The sequence below is a fragment of the Grus americana genome, chromosome 1 (assembly GCF_028858705.1).
Source record: "Grus americana isolate bGruAme1 chromosome 1, bGruAme1.mat, whole genome shotgun sequence".
NCBI lineage: Eukaryota > Metazoa > Chordata > Aves > Gruiformes > Gruidae > Grus > Grus americana.
The window spans coordinates 5,036,840-5,055,547 of NC_072852.1; the positions used below are offsets into that span (position 1 = coordinate 5,036,840).

Sequence of the window (18,708 nt, forward strand, 5' to 3'; positions counted from 1 at the left end):
ATGCAGTATCTAGCACAACAAGACTTTATTCCATATCTGTGCTCCTAAGGACCATAATACAGATTCTAAACAACGGAGATACTTGTCTGTCTAACTTCATATGTGGGAAAAATCCCATTCATACTGGTGGGACTTTTCCATGAGAAAATGGAAAAGGACTTCAGACGCTGGCAATGTAGGCTGAAACCTTTCTGTCCTGCAGATAGTCCATTCATTCATATTTAACTCAGGTCAAAAGAGTGCAGCACAGTGTCACAAGGGCCATGAGCTGGTGGAGTCTGACACCAGGGAAGAAAATTTATTTTCAGCATGCTGATGGGTTGCAGGTTGGTGTATTTTGTCAGCTTCTGAAACAGAAACTCATTGCAGGAGTTTTCTTGTGTTTTACACAGTAGTAATTAACAATAATAATAATGAAGTCAGCTGTTTGAAGGTATAACTTTTATTACACTGCATGAAAGAAATGATCATAGAATCATAGGATCATAGAATCATAGAGTCATAGAATCCCAGACTGGTTTGGGTTGGAAGGGACCTCAAAGCTCATCTAGTTCCAACCCCCCTGCCATGGGCAGGGACACCCTCCACTAGACCAGGTTGCCCAAAGCCTCATCCTTTGAACGCTTCCAGGGAGGGGGCAATCACACCTTCTCTGGGCAATCTGTGCCAGTGTCTCACCACCTTCACAGGGAAGAATTTCTTCCTAATATCTAATTAAAATCTACCCTCCTTCAGCTTAAACCCATTACCCCTTGTCCTATCACTCCATGCCCTTGTAAACAGCCCCTCTCCAGCTTTCTTACAGGCCCCTTTAGGTACTGGAAGGCTGCTTTAAGGTCTCCCTGGAGCCTTCTCTTCTCCAGACTGAACAACCCCAACTCTCTCAGCCTGTCTTCATAGGAGAGGTTCTCCAGCCCTCTGATGATCAGAGTGGACCTTGTCCTCCACCAAACTCTGGTGCTGCCTTTCTTGAGCTTGTTCAATATAGTGAAAACAAAAGATCCTCTTGAGTAAAGTTGGATTTCTCAGCATCTTTGAAGTTAAGCACAGGCAAACGTAGTTTTTCTTTATCCTACGGCTTTTCAAAAGAGGTCTCACACAGAGTGTAAATGTATTGACACCAAAAGCCCCCACTACACTGACAGAGAGAAGGAAAATTTTAGCACAAATGTGAATCAAGCCAGCTAACATTTGCCAGACCAATATTTAAATAATTTAATCATGATTTAAGCAAAAATCCTCTCTAGCTGCACTTCTTCAGGGCACCATTTCTTTCCAACATGTCTGTATTAGTGCCGTATGTATTATGCTGCCTCTGTTCCCCACCTTTGTGGATGCATAGTGTTATAGATATATACATGCAGTAATTTGCAATTCTACTAGTGGTTTTATTACACCAGTTATTCCTTATATTCCCATATATTATTTCCCATCCCTTACCTACCAAATGAGCCTTTGCAAACCAGTAGAACTAACATCTCAGCTATAGGATGAGCTACCCTTATGTTAGTTGAGTCACAATAAAGGATTAATAAATGAGATTAAACTGAACTGCATGAAACATCTTGAGACAGTAGCTCTTGGCCAACAGCAGGCATAGTTACTTAGTGTGGATCACTAGAGGAAGGCTGTCTTCAAATTATTGTTTTAGTGCTATATTTTTCTACAGTGAGCTCACTAGCCCATTGGCAACGAGATGACAGAACTCCTCTGCAGACCTATGGATTAGCTCTAAAGAGAAAGAATTGCTTTCTAAGTCCAGATCAGGTATTCTGGTGAAAAATATTTGCTCCTGAGTAACTTCAAAATACTGTGTCTCAGGAATGTGAATGGCCCTTGTGACCACAGAAACAGAGCACCTCATGGGCTGGAATGCAGGCAACCTTGTGAACCTCTATATGATGGGGCACTGCCGTTATCTCTGTTTTGGAGATAGATAACAGAGTTTTCGTCTAGACTGCAAGGCGGGATGTTCTGTAGCATGTCCCCCAGTCTTGGTCCTGATCTCTGGCTGTCCAAAGCCAGGTGAGATCCCACCTATTTCCCTGCTGCTCTGCCTGCCTGGTTTTGTCTCCATTAGAACCAGCACAGAAAGGAAATGAGGAAGGAGAGGGTAGAATCATCTGTCTGGAGACCCCGCTCGCTCCCAGGGTATGAATGCGATCAGAAAGATCGGGATTCACCTGTCGTACTGTGAAGACAAACTCTGCCAAGCCCTAGGTTTGAAATTGCTTTTCTTCCACCTCACAATAAGAATCATGATCCCCAAAAGGAGTCTGAAGAGGTTGCAAGGAGATTGAAGTGTGTTCAAAAATGCTTAGGAAGTGACTCACATGAAAACAAATCTGTGAGGAGATAGCACGCTGGGCATCTGCTTTTCAACCTTTTTCTCAATTTACATATTCTTATGACTTCTCCTAGGAATTTTCATGCCTGAGTAGAAAATTAATTTCCTTCAAGTACAGTATAACATCTCTGAATCTGCTTTCCTTGTTTTACTAAGTCAGTCACACCTCAGAAGTAGCCTGTGGACTGAAACTTGAAAGCAATGGTAAGCTAGACATCCCATAGATGCAATCTCTTGTAATGCATTACCTCTTGTAATGCATTCCTCCCTTAGACACCATGGCTTCTTCCTCCACAGACAGGACAGGAAGCATCAGGGCCAGCAGCTCTGGATAATAGTTAGCTTGAAGTACTCAATATTTTCATGATAGTAGACTGAATAGTAATTGCAACATTGATGCGCAGTGATTTGAACAAAGATTGTTATGGAGGGCTAAATATACACAGCCTGCACAGATGTCAGGAGAAGATGGGTCTCAACACCTAAAGATAGGGCCCAGCATCTGTCAAGATCAGATCCTTAAAACAGTTCCTGAGGCACTTGTCTCCACCCTAATCAGCAATTTGCCACACATTAGCTATTGCACAAGGTACTGTTTCTAGGCAGTATGGTCATCAGCAGACCTGGATGCGGTTTAAAGGCAAGGATCAGCCAAGAATTCAGAAACAGCATGTCTTGTGTGCCACAGAAGTCCCTGCAAGGCCCACATTCTCAGTAACCACACCAGTGCTCAAACCTAAAGTACATTTATCTACAATTCCGTCCTCCTGACTTGTTGGAGTGGCTACCCTCTGGAACCTTTGAGATCTCAGGGGGATGGTTGGCCCACCCCATGCCTGATCTCTAAAAACAGCAGTGGGAGTCATTGCACGTGCAAGTAATAGTTCACATCTCCATCAGCACCTCCTTCTCCTCCACTCTCACAAAAACAAACAGGAAGGAAACCTGGGCATCTTGAAAGCTTTAAGCACCATTATAAAGGTGAGTCAAGAACCCCGAGCTCTTTTGAGAACCAGAAAAGTACCATAATAAAACAAATCCCCTCTGTGCTAAGGCCTTGGTCTTCATCTTTTCAAAATTAAATTTGTTTCAGTTAAGGTTGGTTTACTCTTAATTTGTATTCATGCTGGTGATGTTTCCTACCCTAAGGATATGTGTGGGGACAACAGTCATTCATCATGATCTGTTTCTTTATCAGATGTGAAGGGTCCAGTTCATTGTACAGTGATGTTTGTGGGGTGTCAGGGTGAAGTGAGCAAAGGTTAGTCTATCAGGCTTTGCAGAGGGTCTCTAGAGAGCCATAAACTTCCAGATCCTGAAATCCTAGTCTGAATGTTTCAGGTGGAACCTGTATAACTAGGAAGTAAAAACCTACATTTGTTCTCAGGCAGGTAGAAATCCTGCAGTCCCGCTATCTGTCTTCAAAGGATCCTTAAAATCATCTCATTAAAATGATTTTGCTATAAGATGTATCATCTCTTATACAGCCAAAGATTTTCCTAGTAGCAATATGTTAATTAGCTTCAAATGAACTTAGTAACTGTATAGCAAGCCTTATATGCACTATGTGACTAAAACAGTTATTGTAAGCATCTTCTGTGATTTTGGATCCTCTTGGATTCAAGTGCTACTGAAACCTGAGATGAGATTGATATGTTTTGGTTCATGGAGTTCATGGAGTACTGCATCCAGCTCTGGGGTCCCCAGTACAAGACAGACATGGAGCTGTTGGAGAGAGTCCAGAGGAGGGCCATGAAGTTGATCAGAGGGCTGGAGCACCTCTCCTATGAGGACAGGCTGAGAGAGTTGGGGTTGTTCAGCCTGGAGAAGAGAAGGCTCTGGGGAGACCTTATAGCAGCCTGCCAGTCCCTAAAGGGGCTACAGGAAAGCTGGAGAGGGACTGTTTACAAGGGCAGGGAGTAATAGGACAAGGGGGAATGGCCTTAAGCTGAAGGAGGGGAGATTTAGATTAGATATTAGGAAGAAATTCTTGACTGTGAGGGTGGTGAGGCACTGGAGGAGGTTGCCCAGAGAGGCTGTGGATGCCCCTGGCTCCCTGGAAGTGTTCAAGGCCAAGTTGGATGAGGCTTTGGGCAACCTGGTCTAGTGGAGGGTGTCCCTCCCCATGGCAGGGGGGTTGGAACTAGATGGTCTTTGAGGTCCCTTCCAACTCAAACCATTCTGATTCTATAATTCTATGATTTTTATAATTTAGGCATCAGTATCTGAACTAGTCCCCCTAAGTTCATCATCATCATCATCAATGGAGTTGAAGGGCTCAGTTGAGTTGCCTACATGTACATATCTAGCACTGTCTGAGCTAGCACAGGGAGTCCAAGACATCTTAGGTATCATGCAGGACCTACAGGAGCCTCATGATCTCCTGGAACCCCAGCTGGAGGCCAGGGTGGTACCCTTGGGCACCACCAGCGGCACTGGGTACCCACTCCTCTAATCAGAGCAGTCAGCATGGTTTAGGGCAGGACTCATTCAACCAAAGGGGAGTATCTATTTTCAGATGAAAGGGATCACTCCATTAGTAAAGAGCTAAGTTTGCCTAGTTGTGATGATAACACCAAAGTAGATAGCTGCCTTTAAAAACTGCATCTCCCTCTAGAACTAGGTGAGCAAAATCGCATCCCAGGGTTAGTCATACAAGTTTAAGTTTTAGGGAATTAAACAGAATGATTCAAATGGCCACAAGATGTCACCACCTCTTCGTAGAAATTTCCAAATGGAAATATTCATATGGCAGGAAAAAATCCTCACCATTAATGAACAGTTTCAGCTCTTCTAAGCAGTGCATACATAATTAACTTTATATAAGTATATAAATATCATATCAATTATGCAGTAGGCTTTTGTATACATACATATTGCAAATAATACAATAATATAAATATGTATTCTATAATGTAAACAAAATGAGATGAAAAGGTTTGGCTTTTGAGGTTTTTCAACTTTTGCTAGGAAAAAAAAAGATAATTTTTGTGTTAAAAGCTAAGGTTTCTGAGTATGACTTTTTGCCAGCACATTTTTGCTTTCAGGAAGAATGTTTTTGTTCTAGAATGTTTTCTATAAAAAATAAAGACAGAGGAAGCGAGCTGTCCTTCTGTTTTTGATAGCCTCTAAGTCACAGCTGGGAGATCACATACTCCAACATCCCGTGTATAAATACATAAAATAAGACAAAAGGAATATGCATACTATGTCTGAGATCTCAAACCTACTCTGATTATCTCAGAAAGCAGCTTTTTGATGTTACCACTGTCTGATCCCTGTCTTGAAACAGCCACAATCTATGTTCTTAGCTTTGCTGAAATACGTTCTCTATATTTTTTTTTTCTAGCGAAGCACGTCTGACTGGGGGTATGTTGGAGATCTGGTGAGTTTTTTTCTACCTCTGTGGAAAATAATACTGAACAAAGTGATTTCTTAGTTAACCATTTTTTGGAAATCAATCCTTTTGTTTGCTCAGTTCCTTGTTTTTACTGCTGGTTCGGTATTAACCTATTTTCTTTAAACAGAGTGCTGTTTGCACAATGCTGTTTATACAACTGCTCTTGGAGGGAGAAGGGTATGGCAAATATGAAGAAATGAGCATCAAAAGTGATTAGACAAAGGCAATATCTTAACATATTTTAATACTATTCTCCCACTGCCATGGTTTAACTGTTTACAAGACTAGGGTGGTAACCAATGCTTCAGGTTTCCTTTGTTTAGGACCTGTATTGAAAATGTAAGCTCTCTCCTCCTCAATATATGATGTTGAGGATTACTGTGTACCCTTCTGTACTGGATTACACCAACTGAGTCATTCCAAGGACTGGTTGCATGGTCAAAAGCAAGGAAAACATTCCAGCTTAATGAATTCCCCCTTTCAGCCGAAACGTTATAATGAACTATATTCATATGAGTATCCTGACGCAATTGCCAGGTAAAATATGGAGATGTCTTGAACTTGAGTTCATGTCCCATCTGGCTGCCATATTGTAATGAACAGCAGTTGAAAAAAAGGCGCTGAGACTATAAAAGGGGTTGATATCTCCCTCTAGGGCACATTTTCTAGCTGTCTCCCAAATTCATAGAGTAATTTTGTCAATTACAGGTGGAGGACGATGACAAGATAGGTCTTTACAGCTACAAAGTTCAATCCACTATAACGTCACGGTTGGCCAACACAATGATCCAAGCCAAAATGGTGAATAACGCAAAACGGTCCCAGCACATAGTGTTTGATGTACAAGTCCCCAAAGGAGCTTTTATTGACAATTTTACTATGTAAGTAGTGGGCAGGTATCAGCCTTGTGCTCTGGCATGTTCAATGTGGTGGCAGAATCTGGTGGGAGGGAACTATTCGTAAAAGCAAAACACCTCTTATTATCTTCTAGCTTCAGTGTAATTTTAGCAGGCTTTCTCAAAGAAAAAAGGCTCGTGTCATCATACTGTCTGTCTCTTCTCCAGTGATTATTGGGCCATTGGCCAAAATCCACAAAATTTGACAAAAGGACAGAAGTTTCAAGTAGACTAAGCTCCTACCTGTCTTGTGCAATTTGGCACCAGATAAAAGGAGAGAGACTCAAATTAGAGCCCTCACTGAACAGAAAGAAACTAGCCTGGTTCAGTATCTATTTAAAGAGGCAGCAGCCAGCTTTGCTGGTCAGCAGACACATCCTGATCCATGTTCCAAAAAGGCCACGACATGAGAAACTGCCTGCCCTGCCCAAAGGATGGGGAAAGTGTGAAGGGGAGGGGGTGGGGGGGAGAGCAGATCCTCCTTAGAGTACAAGAGTGCTGGCTACTTGAAATAAAAAAAGTGGGTAGGGAAAAAGATACAGATCTAGTGGAAACCAGACTTCATTACTTCAGGGTTAAACAAGAGCCTTATTATTTTATTTCCCACCAGATTAGATTTCACTGATGTTTTTCTACAGTGAAGAAACAGTCGTCAATTGTAAAGTTGTTTCTTTTGCAAACTGACTGTGCTTCTTTCTCCCAGGGATGTCAATGGTATAACATTTACCAGCAAAATTCGTGAAAAATCTGAAGCCAGAAAAATGTACTCTCAAGCAAAAGCCAAAGGCAAAGCTGCTGGAATAGTAAGGTATAAAGACTTTGGCATATGGATATTGTACTGAATTTATTCACAGGAGAACAGGGGTGACCAGTCCCAGGAGGAGCTGGAAATGAAATGGGTTGGAGAGGCAGGTTTTACTTACTTACAGCAACTCTGATATTTAATTATCAAGGACTTAACCTGTGTTCCTGCTTTCACCTTGATAAAACATATTGCACCAACAGACAACTGCAATTCTCTGGTATAGGCCACAGTTAGAATCAGACCCAGCAAATGCAGCTCTCTTTCTCCTTGTATTTTCTCAAAATAACCCCACAGTTGACTTTTCAGGAGCAACGCCTTGGATATGGAAAACTTCAAAACTGAAGTGAATGTGCCCCCAGGGATGAGGATCCAATTTGAACTTCACTACCATGAAATGATTCGAAGGAAACTGAGCTCCTATGAGCACGTCATCTCTGTGAAGCCAGGACGCTTGGCAAAGCACATGGAGGTAAAGTAGAGCTGGTGTGTGTAGGCAGCACCCCACAGGTGAATCCTCACTGAGAAAGCAGCCAAGGTTCCCATGAGCACCACAGCAGGACAATTCATCTACAGCTCCTTCCTTTTATATGGGCTCGGTACAAATAGCTTCAGGGTCACTGTATAGACCAGCATGAGACACTTCAAACCAGGAGCTATGTAGCTACAGGAGTGCGGAGCAAATGTGCCCTACCTCTTCTCATACTAACACAGCTGGGCATCTCCTGAATTGTGACTGACTCACGTCAGAACCACTTGGGCAAACAAGCTTTGGCCTATATATACCCTTGTGTAAACTTGCCTTGACTGAAGGAAAGCAAACAATATTCATTATTTATTTGGAGCAGTGCTTTTCATAATAATCCCAACTTCATGAGATAGAGTACTATGAGAGCAGATGTTCTCTGAATGACAGCCTGTCCACAACTGGCTGCCAGAAGATGATTTGTCTTATTCTTACCCTCTGTCTTACATACATTCAAAGGTGTCCTCTGACATCCATCAACAGACACAGGATACACGGCTAGCTGGACATTTCCATCTGGCCATTCTCACGTTCCTGTTTCATAAATGTCATCTTCAGCTTTCCGTGGCTTCAGCACAAGCTGCATAGGAAAGTTTAAGTTTGTTGCTCACATTTCCTTGGAGCAGACTGTGATCTGCTTCAAGCTGACCAAAGGCCTGAGTTAATCTTACTGAAAAGGATGCCATGTCAGGTCTCCTAGTAGTCTTATTAACTATTCAGAGGCACAACCAGAAAAAGTCCTTAGCTGACTGGATAAAAACTTTATTTTCCAAATCACCAGGGCCATTCAACCGAAAGGGAAAATGCTCTCTGTCCTGTCAATGGCACGAGTGGAGAGGAAGAGAACTCATCATTGAGTATGAGAACTCATCATCCTCCTGGCCTCCTAACCCAAAGCAACACATAGGCAGAGTCATTTCATGCTTCTTTCAGCATAAACAATGGTATCACCCTTCACTCCAATCCCACCACTTGCCCCAGGGGGTGAGAGAGAAAGGAAGAATGAGCATTTCCACCAAATTCTTTCTATTCTTTGGGCACATTTTTTTTTTGTCTTTCCATCGTGGTCTATTTTCAGCACTGCATGGATCCCCACCACGAATGACACTAGCTCTACTGGAGCATTCCCAAGGGCAACCCATCCCCAGCTGAGTTTGCCTGTGGCGGGTTCATAAGATCCTGATACAACACTGGTACTGCTCCATACTAAATGTCCTCCCTTCCTGCCTTTAGGTGGATGTCCGCATTATTGAGCCACAGGGACTTCGCTATGTGCATGTTCCTAATTCGCTCGGAGATCATTTTGATGGAATCACCACCATCTCCAAGGGAGAGAAAAAGGTAACAGTCACAGATTGGAAATGGCATGAAAACTTCAGTTTTCACACTTGTTCCTACGCAGTCATTTTTTCATGTTGGAAGCATGCAAAAATATGGCAAAAAATATAGTGTCTTCATTATTGATACCTAAATGTAAGTACAAGATGCTCAAATATTACAGCGAGAGCAGTATAGAAATAACATGTAGTCCATCCATCTTTGCACAAAGCTTTTAATTTGTAATTCTGAAAGAGCAATGCACTGAGATTGCTGGGTGTGAAAAAGGCAGGTAATGAATATCAAGTGGAATAACCTTTCTGGAATAACTCCACAATCTCAGTTTCAACTGAGAACATCTACATATGGACTTATTTTAGGACTGGTCTTTTCCTTAACATTCTTACCCTAGGTTTCTCCAGCATAGCTCTTGTGTGTAAGAAAACCCTCCAACAGTAAAGTTTTCTCAAGAAACTTTGAGCAGTGACTCTAGGAGGGTACAACTTTTCTTGATCTTACATAGACATCTAACACAGAGTATGTCAATTTACAGACAAATTACAAGCTTTTGTTTGTTTGGGAAAAAATCAATTTAAAAGCTATTTTAAAAAGTTGATAAAATTATGGATAGTTTCAACTAGGAAAATGTTAAATGAGCCAACATATTAGTTACTAGAAATGGTTTGCACAGCTCTGAAATATTTGGTGCTGTAGGTAAAAGTCACCAAGTTTGTGTCACAGTTGCTACTACTGAAGCAACATATCCAGACAAACCTTAGTGCTGTTTTTCTTTTGAAGTTACAAAGTCCATTTTCTGCTTAAACAAAGTGTACAAATAAAGAAGAAAAGCATTCAGTGAAATATTTCATAAATAGTTGAACTCTTTTTGTTTCGATGATCCACCTTTCCACACATCTGATTGATGGCTGATCACTTCTCATTTCAAGGCTCATGTTTCTTTCAAGCCAACGATGACTCAGCAGCGAAAATGCCCCACATGCTCATCCACAGCAGTAGATGGAAATTTTGTGGTGCAATATGATGTGAACAGGGAAACCACAGGTGGAGAATTGGAAGTAAGTATTGCTGTTTAACCAGCATGGTAGATCTGTGAATACAAGAATTGCTGTCATTAAGCAAATTGTGCTCAACTTCATCATTCAGGAGAATAAGCATGAGGAAGAGCTCTGTATCGAATTGAAAGAACAGAGAGATTTTAAGTGGGCAGAATGGATTTACTTAATTTATGACTAAGACGTCGTCCTACATATAGTCAGGAGCAGATTCCTGTCTTGTCCAAAAGCCAATGTCTTTTATACCTAGCAGCAGTCTGGTGATTTAATGTTGAATCAGAGGACAGAGTCATTGGAAGTTGTACCAATATATCACAAGGAGACAACCAGAACATCACTATTTTTATGTTAACATGAAGCAGAGTTATGGGGTTGAATTATTACAGACAGAACAGTCTTTTTAAAAACGTTTTTCATTCCTCCCTATGCTAGTGTATGGCAGTTGTCTGAGAACCAGGCTCTGCTTTCCTTGATAAAAAGTAAAGACTATGGAGTATAAATGGTGTTAGGCTACAAAAACAGAGCTGAAAGTTAGATTTGGTCCATAAAGAAGAATAAGATTTTCTGCTCTGTTATTGTCTTGAATTTTCTGACATCTTTACTATAGCTGACTTCACTGAAACTCTTTATTTTATTTTTCAGATTTTTAATGGCTATTTTATTCACTTCTTTGCTCCGGAAAATCTTGATCCTCTGCCCAAAAATATTTTATTTGTTATAGATGTCAGTGGCTCGATGTGGGGACTGAAAATGAAACAAGTAAGTGTTTGACCTCTATTGCAAAATGAACCTCCTGCCAACTTTTCCCATGTGCCTTACCATACAATTCTGTAGCAGACTGGCACTCAAAATTACCAGCTAAGTTCTTTACACTTTACTCCATCGGAAGCCTCATTAAATTTGGAGAATATTTGGTGAACAAGAGAGTTCACAATTTTACTCTTTATTTGTAATACTCCTTCCATGTTGTAAGGAAAAGATGATGACATCAGAATATAGATCTTTAGTTCTAAATTAAAATTTTAATTGACAGATCACAAAACATTTTGCAAAGACTCTGACTCTCTTTTTCTCTAATCTTCTCTACTGAATCCTGGGAAAGTCTTAGTGAGGATACTACATCCTTGATTTCAAAAAGTTGTGGACAAATTGTTGACAGCCTACTGAAGAGCAGTGAGAATTGTTTAGACAATATAACCCATGGAAATGCAAAAAATAGGATGTTTGGAGACTTGGGGAGACATAATCAGCCTCCAAATATGCAAAGAATTGTTCTAAAAGGGAAACTCATCAACTGACATTCATGCCCACCCAAGGTAGAATAAGATGGAATAAGATGGACTTACAGCAGGAGAGATTTATATTAGATATTAGGAAAAAACTTTGTAGTGCTGAGAGGGGAGTTCAGGGGATTGTATATCATGTGTCACTGAAGGTTTTTAAGAATTGGCTAGACAAACCTTATTTGGGGATGGTATATTTGAATTTGCTTTGGAGCACAATACTAAGGCTTGACAGATTGCTTCCTTGGGGAAATCAATGCTGCAAAATTGGGATACAGGCTAATTGTCACTTGTTTAAATCACACATCTTCAAACAGACGTTACCCAGCCTGAAATGACAGCATCGCAGACAGAGCTAGGTCTCCTGAGCTGGTACGAACAATTCCTCTCTCCTGAACCACAAACTGCTTCTCTCTCTCACCTCACTCTGTGTTAGCAGGAGTTAAGCAAGGATGGGTTGAGGCACATGGGTTTGTTCTTGCTAATTGCATTTTTTCTGTGTTTCTTTGGAGAAAAATTTGACTTTATGCAAGAAGTGTAAAAAAGGAGAGTTTGGATAGCAGACGTTATTTTGGATTCCAGTGCTTATGTTCTTATTCATGAGGCATCTGTTTGCTTGTAGTCACAAGTTAAGATGCTTTCAGCAACAGGAAGCATAAACTCATCTTCTCTTACATTTCTTCTTCTCAGACCATCGAGGCCATGAAGGCAATATTGAGTGAGCTCCGTGCTGCTGATCAGTTCTCTCTTATCGACTTCAACCACAATGTCCGATGCTGGAGAGATAATCTAGTCTCAGCCACCCCAGCGCAGGTTGAAGATGCTAAGAAGTACATCCAGACAATCCATCCCAATGGGGGTATGAGGTTTTGATTGCAGGCGCTCATGGAAGTTAGATATCACAGGAACGGGTACCTCAGACAATTTTCAGATTGGCAGAGGATTCCTAAAAAAAAAGTCTGATTCCCAAGATGGGAAGAGCATGCCCTGGGGTGAAAGGAGAGCAAGGATTCCAGTTTATTGTGTTAGGGGATGGGATGGCATTTCCTTCTACTGAATAAGCTATGACAGATAGAACATAGGCCATAGAACAGCTGCCTTTAATCTACAGGTCCTGCCTCCAGCCTCACAGATCCCAAATATCCTTGAAAGACCAAGGCCGTCTCACACCCTTTGTAAAGCAGATCATAAGCAGCCTAACTCCAGAGTCTCCACTGGCTGCAAATTGCAGACTACACCATGATCTACTAAATGCCACCTTAGGCAAACCGTTCATCTTTTTTGTGCCTTCATTCCTTGTCTGACAAACAAGGACAGTTGCCTTTTTCGGCCTTACAGCACTTTAGATGCTTTATTTGTTAGTGCTTGAGCTACTTGTGCAGAAAGGGCTCATGAACATTTTAATCTATTGCTCTCTGAAGTGCAATTCTGTTTAGTTGTTCAGTTATTTGTATGCCCACAGTGTGTGGAGGCTCTCCCCAACATCAGAGCCTTCTGGTGCTGTGGCACCTTCATTCCCAGAAACTTATGCTGGTAACACATAAGGTAGGATCAACACAAAGTTGTAGACTTGTCCGAGATCATCAGCACGCTGGGAATCGGAACCTTTGTTAGGTAGATGAGTGCCTCATAAGCCTGACTTTGTTACTCCAAATGAACTGACAATCTAAGAGACCTGCTCCCATTCAGCAAAACCACTTTGCAATGCAGCATTTTATTATCCTGTCTCTGGAGCTGCTAATGTTTTACTTTCTTGACAAACGAAATACCTATTTTCTGACTGCCCAACCTTCCTACTCCAGTTCCTCTTATACTAATTTCTTAGTGCCTTCTGTATCACAAGCCAGACTTTTAGACAGGGTGAGTAAACGTACATCTCTTCCAATCAAGATGTCCACAGCTGACTGTTTCTGGCTGATGCCAGAAAATAAAGTTTCTTTTTCTCTCATTCAATCACCTGCCTGCAAATCCGCTGCTTCTTCCCACAGCACATAATTCCCAACACCACAAACAGTCCCACTGGGATTAGTGAGGGGGATGGAGAGGGTAGGTGGAGGCCACAGCCTGGGATGAAAAAGGGTATCAACACCTAGTCTCTTAATGGAACTTAGTGCAAAACACATATGTATGTGTATATACAGATGTATATAAATTCATATAAATATGTATTCATATATTTCAAAGTCATGGTAAGAAAAAAGTAATATGCTGATGAGCAAATTCAGATAGATTACAGAATATTTCCACTTACAGAGATTTACATCCTAATTCTGTTGGTTTCAGTAAATAGTATAACTATAGGTAAGGAAAATAGAGAAGGTCTGTTTAACACAATGACCCATATGCAACACATTTCAGCTTCTATTTCTTTAGGAAACCAGAGTGCTAGCAGATGTACTATAAGCATCATAGAGGAGGGGTTTTGCTGCCTTGATCTCAGATCTTGTCCATGCTGATTAATTCCACTAGAATCTCAAAACTGATCTGGATTTGACAAGAGACTTGACAAGAATCAAACTTGTTTTCTTCATTGTGTCTTTGACAGGCACAAATATTAATGAAGCTCTTCTCCGAGCCACATTCATCCTGAATGAAGCCCAAAACTTAGGCATGTTGGACCCCAACTCAGTCTCCATGATCGTATTGGTGTCTGATGGAGACCCGACAGTAGGTAAGGATCCTACTCGAGGTGAGAAGAAAGGCCAGTGGGATTAGCCTGAGAAAAGCATGCAACACGTAGACACTTTGACAGTAAGTTAAAAAAATTCTGTTCCTCTTTCTTCCAATGCCTGTGCTGCTCTTTTGCCAAGTGCTATAGGTGCCATAGGGCTTTGCACAGAAGCTTTCAAAAAATGAGCATATTATGTTACACAAGTTATGTACTTCTTACAATTACAGAGATGCACAACTCCTGCAGGAGAGGTTTTCACAACAACCTTAGCAAAAATTTCCTCTTCCAATGACCTTAGCCCACAGAGATCTATGCAGTCCCAAGTGTAACATCCAAATCAGGAAAATAAAGTAGAAAGTGAATTAATTTGGCTTGTATTTTGTACGGGTCAAAAGCAATTGCTTACTGCAAGATGCCAGCCCAGAGGAGGCTGCCATTACAAATAAGTCTGAAAAAAAAGTCAGTGCCAATGGTGGCAGAGAACATTTTAAGGACGAGAAACGAAGTAAAACCTTTGTATAGGTGCGTTAGTCTGCAGAGAGCTTGAAGCAGTAAATCTGGGAGAAGTCTAGATGTGTTACAATTACAAACTCCCCAGGAAGTTTGGATATACAAAGAATATGCATCAGATAGATACCAAAAAAGAGTTCAATGGAGTCATATTCAGTGGAAACAAGTTGTTAATCTCCATCCAGGAAAAGCTCAGATGTCACTGTAGGCACTGCAAAATGGAGATCTGGCATCTGAGCTGACTGTCTAGATTTCCCTTACATTAAGAGAGACCCAGAGACACTGGAAAGGCATGAATGCACTTACCTTGATGGAGACTTCCTCCATTGCTCGGACGAACGTCACCCTTTGTGTGTCTCCAAGGTGAGCTGAAGCTGACGACAATCCAGAAGAACGTGAAGCAGAGCATAAAGGATGAATTCTCTCTGTTCTGCCTTGGGATTGGCTTTGATGTAGATTACGATTTCCTGCAGAGAATCGCAACTGACAACCGTGGCATGGCCCAAAGGATTTTTGGAAATCAGGAGACTTCTGCCCAAATGAAGGTGCGTTTCTGGCCCATTGCCTCTGGAACTGAGGGCCCAGTTCTGTTCACTGCTGTGGAGCTGGATAACTCCACTAGCAAGAGTAGAGTTACTGTAGGTTCATAGGGAAGGTCACAAAAAGCGTTGTTTCTTCTGGAGAGTCCTGCAAGATGACAATCATTCATTAGCTTAAGTGCTCCTAGTTACAATTTCTGTAGTATCTATAATACATACTTTACTGCTCTGTGTAGGATTTATATTCTGTAGAAGTCCTAACCATAAAAAAGATTTTCTGAATTAAAATTAAGGACTGGATTTTACCTCAGACCACTTCATCACTAACAAAAGGCCTAGATATAAATGCTAAATGCTAAGCCAAAGTTTGCCAGTGTAAGAAAAAGTTCAGTTGTAGGAAGCTATGGTTCCAAATCCGTGAGCAGCAATTGCTGATGAACAAAATCTTGCATCCTTATTCTGTTTCTATTCTCTGGTTTCATCACCTACGCAAGCTTCTCCTACTTCTTTCCCAACACAGGTGTGGTAGGACGCACACAGGTGTGCTGGGACACACTACATGGTGTTCTGCCAAACAGAGCAGCTCTGGGAGTGCAGCCCCTCGGTATGAGACAGCCTCCACCCATAGCACTGTATGGTACCTGTGTTCCCATATGCTAAACCCAGCTGCGCACACATCCCAGTTCGCATCAGCCAGGTACAACAGGGTCAGAAAAAGGCAGTCTACAGCACAGAAGCGAATACAAGTGAGGTATAGGTCTAGTTTTGGCAAGAATTAGGTGGGAAGCAGCTGTGTGTCTTAGTAGCCAAGAGCTGACCAACCTGATAATAGATTCAGGCTCATATACACCTGTGTTCAAGCCTTTTAGGTCTAGGAAGAGCACAGCCCATGGGCTTCTGACCATCCTTTGACTTCCACAAGACTTGGGCCAGATCTTCTTTCTGTACCCTCATACAAGTGTACTAAAGTCTAAGTATAAAGGCATCTGGATTGTCTGGGGCAAGGCAAGTCCCACTTGCCCATTATGGCTCCAGGTTTTGTCACCTGTTCTCCTTTCACTAAGAGTGATGCATGTGGGAGGGTTGCTTCAGGTACAGCAGACTCACTTCTCTGTCTCCTTCCATCTCAGAATTTCTACAACCAGGTCTCCACCCCGCTCTTGAAGAAGATTCAGTTCAACTATCCCCAGGAGTCAGTGTCAGACGTCACCCAGAGCAGCTTCCACAACTACTTTGGTGGCTCGGAGATAGTAGTAGCTGGGAAAGTCGACACGGAAAACCTGCAGCACTTGGAAAGCATCGTCACAGCGACAGCAGTGAGTGAAGGTGTCCCTAGGATACCTGCTCCTGGGGCTTGGGCTGGTTCATTCACTCATGTACAGTCTCCTTGCTGGAGGTTATTGCCAGTAGAGTGTTTTGTCCATTTGGGTCCTGGGTGGGAGCATGGAGAAACTGAGGGGGAGTTTGTCCAACAACGTTTCACAATAGCTTCAAGTATGCCCATGAGTAGTCACTGACTGCATCCTGCATCCCACCAGAGGAACTTCCTTCTAGTAAGAAATGTACCATACAAAATTCAATTGCGAACCAGAATTTTGCTCTAAGACTATTAAGTCCTCCTTCATCCTTTGTGGAGGTGCTGGGGAGATCTCCTAAGATAGCTCCTTTCATAGCTGAACCTCCCACCATTGGGGAGTTCAAGCAGGTGCTTCTGCAGTGTGTCAAGTCCTAGCACTGTCCTGCTATGCTCTGCCTTGTGGCATGTGCAATGAGACTTTCCATGTGTTTCAGGGCTGCTCTTCCAGGTGGAGTGGGACAGGGTGGGAATATTACATCCAGATCCTTCTTTCTGAGGAAGACACAAAGCATCCACACTCTTATGAGGCTTAGAAGTTGCCATTTGTTATTTGCTGGAAAAATCAAACATGTTAAATATTCTTTCCAACCAAAACACAGTGCAGTCCAAGGGTCTGTGGGAGAAAGTAGAATCTGGTTCCTGTTCCTCAATAGGAATTGGATGTGAAAAAGCCTGAGGGAAGGATAGCAGAGCTCTGTTGAGAGCCTCTTTTGGCATGTGGTGGCACCCTCTTTGGCTACTGCTGACAGCTCCTTTATCTATCTTAACCCACTGTCACTAAAAGTGTCTTTAACAGAAGATCCTCTTGCTACAGCTCCCCTCCCCATGGCAGTCAGGCCAACAGTGCCAGGACTTTCTCATCTAGAAGTGACCATGGGCAGAGCCAGAGTGGGTCCTTAATGCCAGACATGCCAAGAGGGAAACTCAAAGCCACCCCATTCTCCTGGGTCATCCTCTATTATCTTTGTCTCTTACTAATTGCATAGGCAAATGCAGAGCTTGTCATGGAAACCCTGCGAGATGTTGAAGAACTGGATGGCTTTATGAAGAAAGACAAATACGCAGATCCTGACTTCACTAAGAAGCTGTGGGCATATCTGACTGTCAACCAGATGCTGGCAGAGAGGTGAGGAGAAATGTGGTCTGTGATGGGAGGGAAGAGAAGATTGAGAGCAATCTGTTCCTCTCTGAGACCACAGCCATGAGGTTGCTCACAGGGTTTCAAATGGGTAAGGTAAACAAATCAAAATAAAGGTAGGTGATATCTTCAGCCACATTCCTTCTATTTTTAGCACTCATCGATATCAGGCAATAGAGTTTTGGAGCAGTTGATTAGAGGAATAAGGATCAAACAGATCTGGCTGAGGGAATGAAATGAATGGGAGATTTGCTTTACGGAGTCTGAGTAAAAGCTGTGGAGCAGTTCAGGATGAATCCCCTCTGATGCAGAAAGAGGTCTTCTGCTGAGACCAGGAGATGGACTGGGCTTCTTTGAGTCCAGGCCAAAGCCCACAGAAGCCAAAAATAGTCTTCTTATGGAGAGTTCATTCACACAGGCCCTCAGCCTTTCCTTCTTGCAACACCTACCAGTGTGGCTCTATGACCCCTCTGTGGAGGAATTGTCACGGCAGCTGCCCTGTAGAGGTGCTAACCATGCCTTCTGTTTCATTTTCCACCCAGAAACACAGCTCCCACTGCAGCTTTGAAGAGGAACATCACTAAATCCATCCTACAGATGTCTCTTGACCATCATATTGTTACCCCCTTCACAGCCATGCTGATAGAGAACGCCGAAAAGGATGAGATAATGCTGGCAGACCAACCCAAAGACCCCAGAAGGGGCTGCTGCCCAGGTCAGTGTCTCAGTCTGTCCATTACTTTACATCTCATTTTGGCTTTGTTCTTCTGGTGTTGGAAGAACAACCACGTTCATTGTTCACTCCAGGTGTTTGTGCTTATAGGATAGCCTGTATTTTCAGTGAAAGCC

The 18,708-nt window shown here is 42.3% G+C and overlaps 1 protein-coding gene across 1 annotated transcript in view; it reads left to right on the forward strand.

Moving 5' to 3' along the window:
• Positions 1 to 18,708, forward strand: part of ITIH2 (inter-alpha-trypsin inhibitor heavy chain 2) — a 28,564-nt gene that overhangs the window by 1,677 nt on the left and 8,179 nt on the right. The window contains exons 3-15 of the mRNA XM_054818873.1: positions 5,697 to 5,732; positions 6,456 to 6,628; positions 7,347 to 7,451; positions 7,755 to 7,917; positions 9,205 to 9,312; positions 10,236 to 10,364; positions 11,004 to 11,120; positions 12,335 to 12,503; positions 14,190 to 14,315; positions 15,189 to 15,370; positions 16,495 to 16,680; positions 17,708 to 17,847; positions 18,402 to 18,574. Coding sequence (XP_054674848.1) covers positions 5,697 to 5,732; positions 6,456 to 6,628; positions 7,347 to 7,451; positions 7,755 to 7,917; positions 9,205 to 9,312; positions 10,236 to 10,364; positions 11,004 to 11,120; positions 12,335 to 12,503; positions 14,190 to 14,315; positions 15,189 to 15,370; positions 16,495 to 16,680; positions 17,708 to 17,847; positions 18,402 to 18,574 — 1,807 coding nt within the window. The remainder of the gene's footprint in view (positions 1 to 5,696; positions 5,733 to 6,455; positions 6,629 to 7,346; positions 7,452 to 7,754; positions 7,918 to 9,204; positions 9,313 to 10,235; positions 10,365 to 11,003; positions 11,121 to 12,334; positions 12,504 to 14,189; positions 14,316 to 15,188; positions 15,371 to 16,494; positions 16,681 to 17,707; positions 17,848 to 18,401; positions 18,575 to 18,708) is intronic.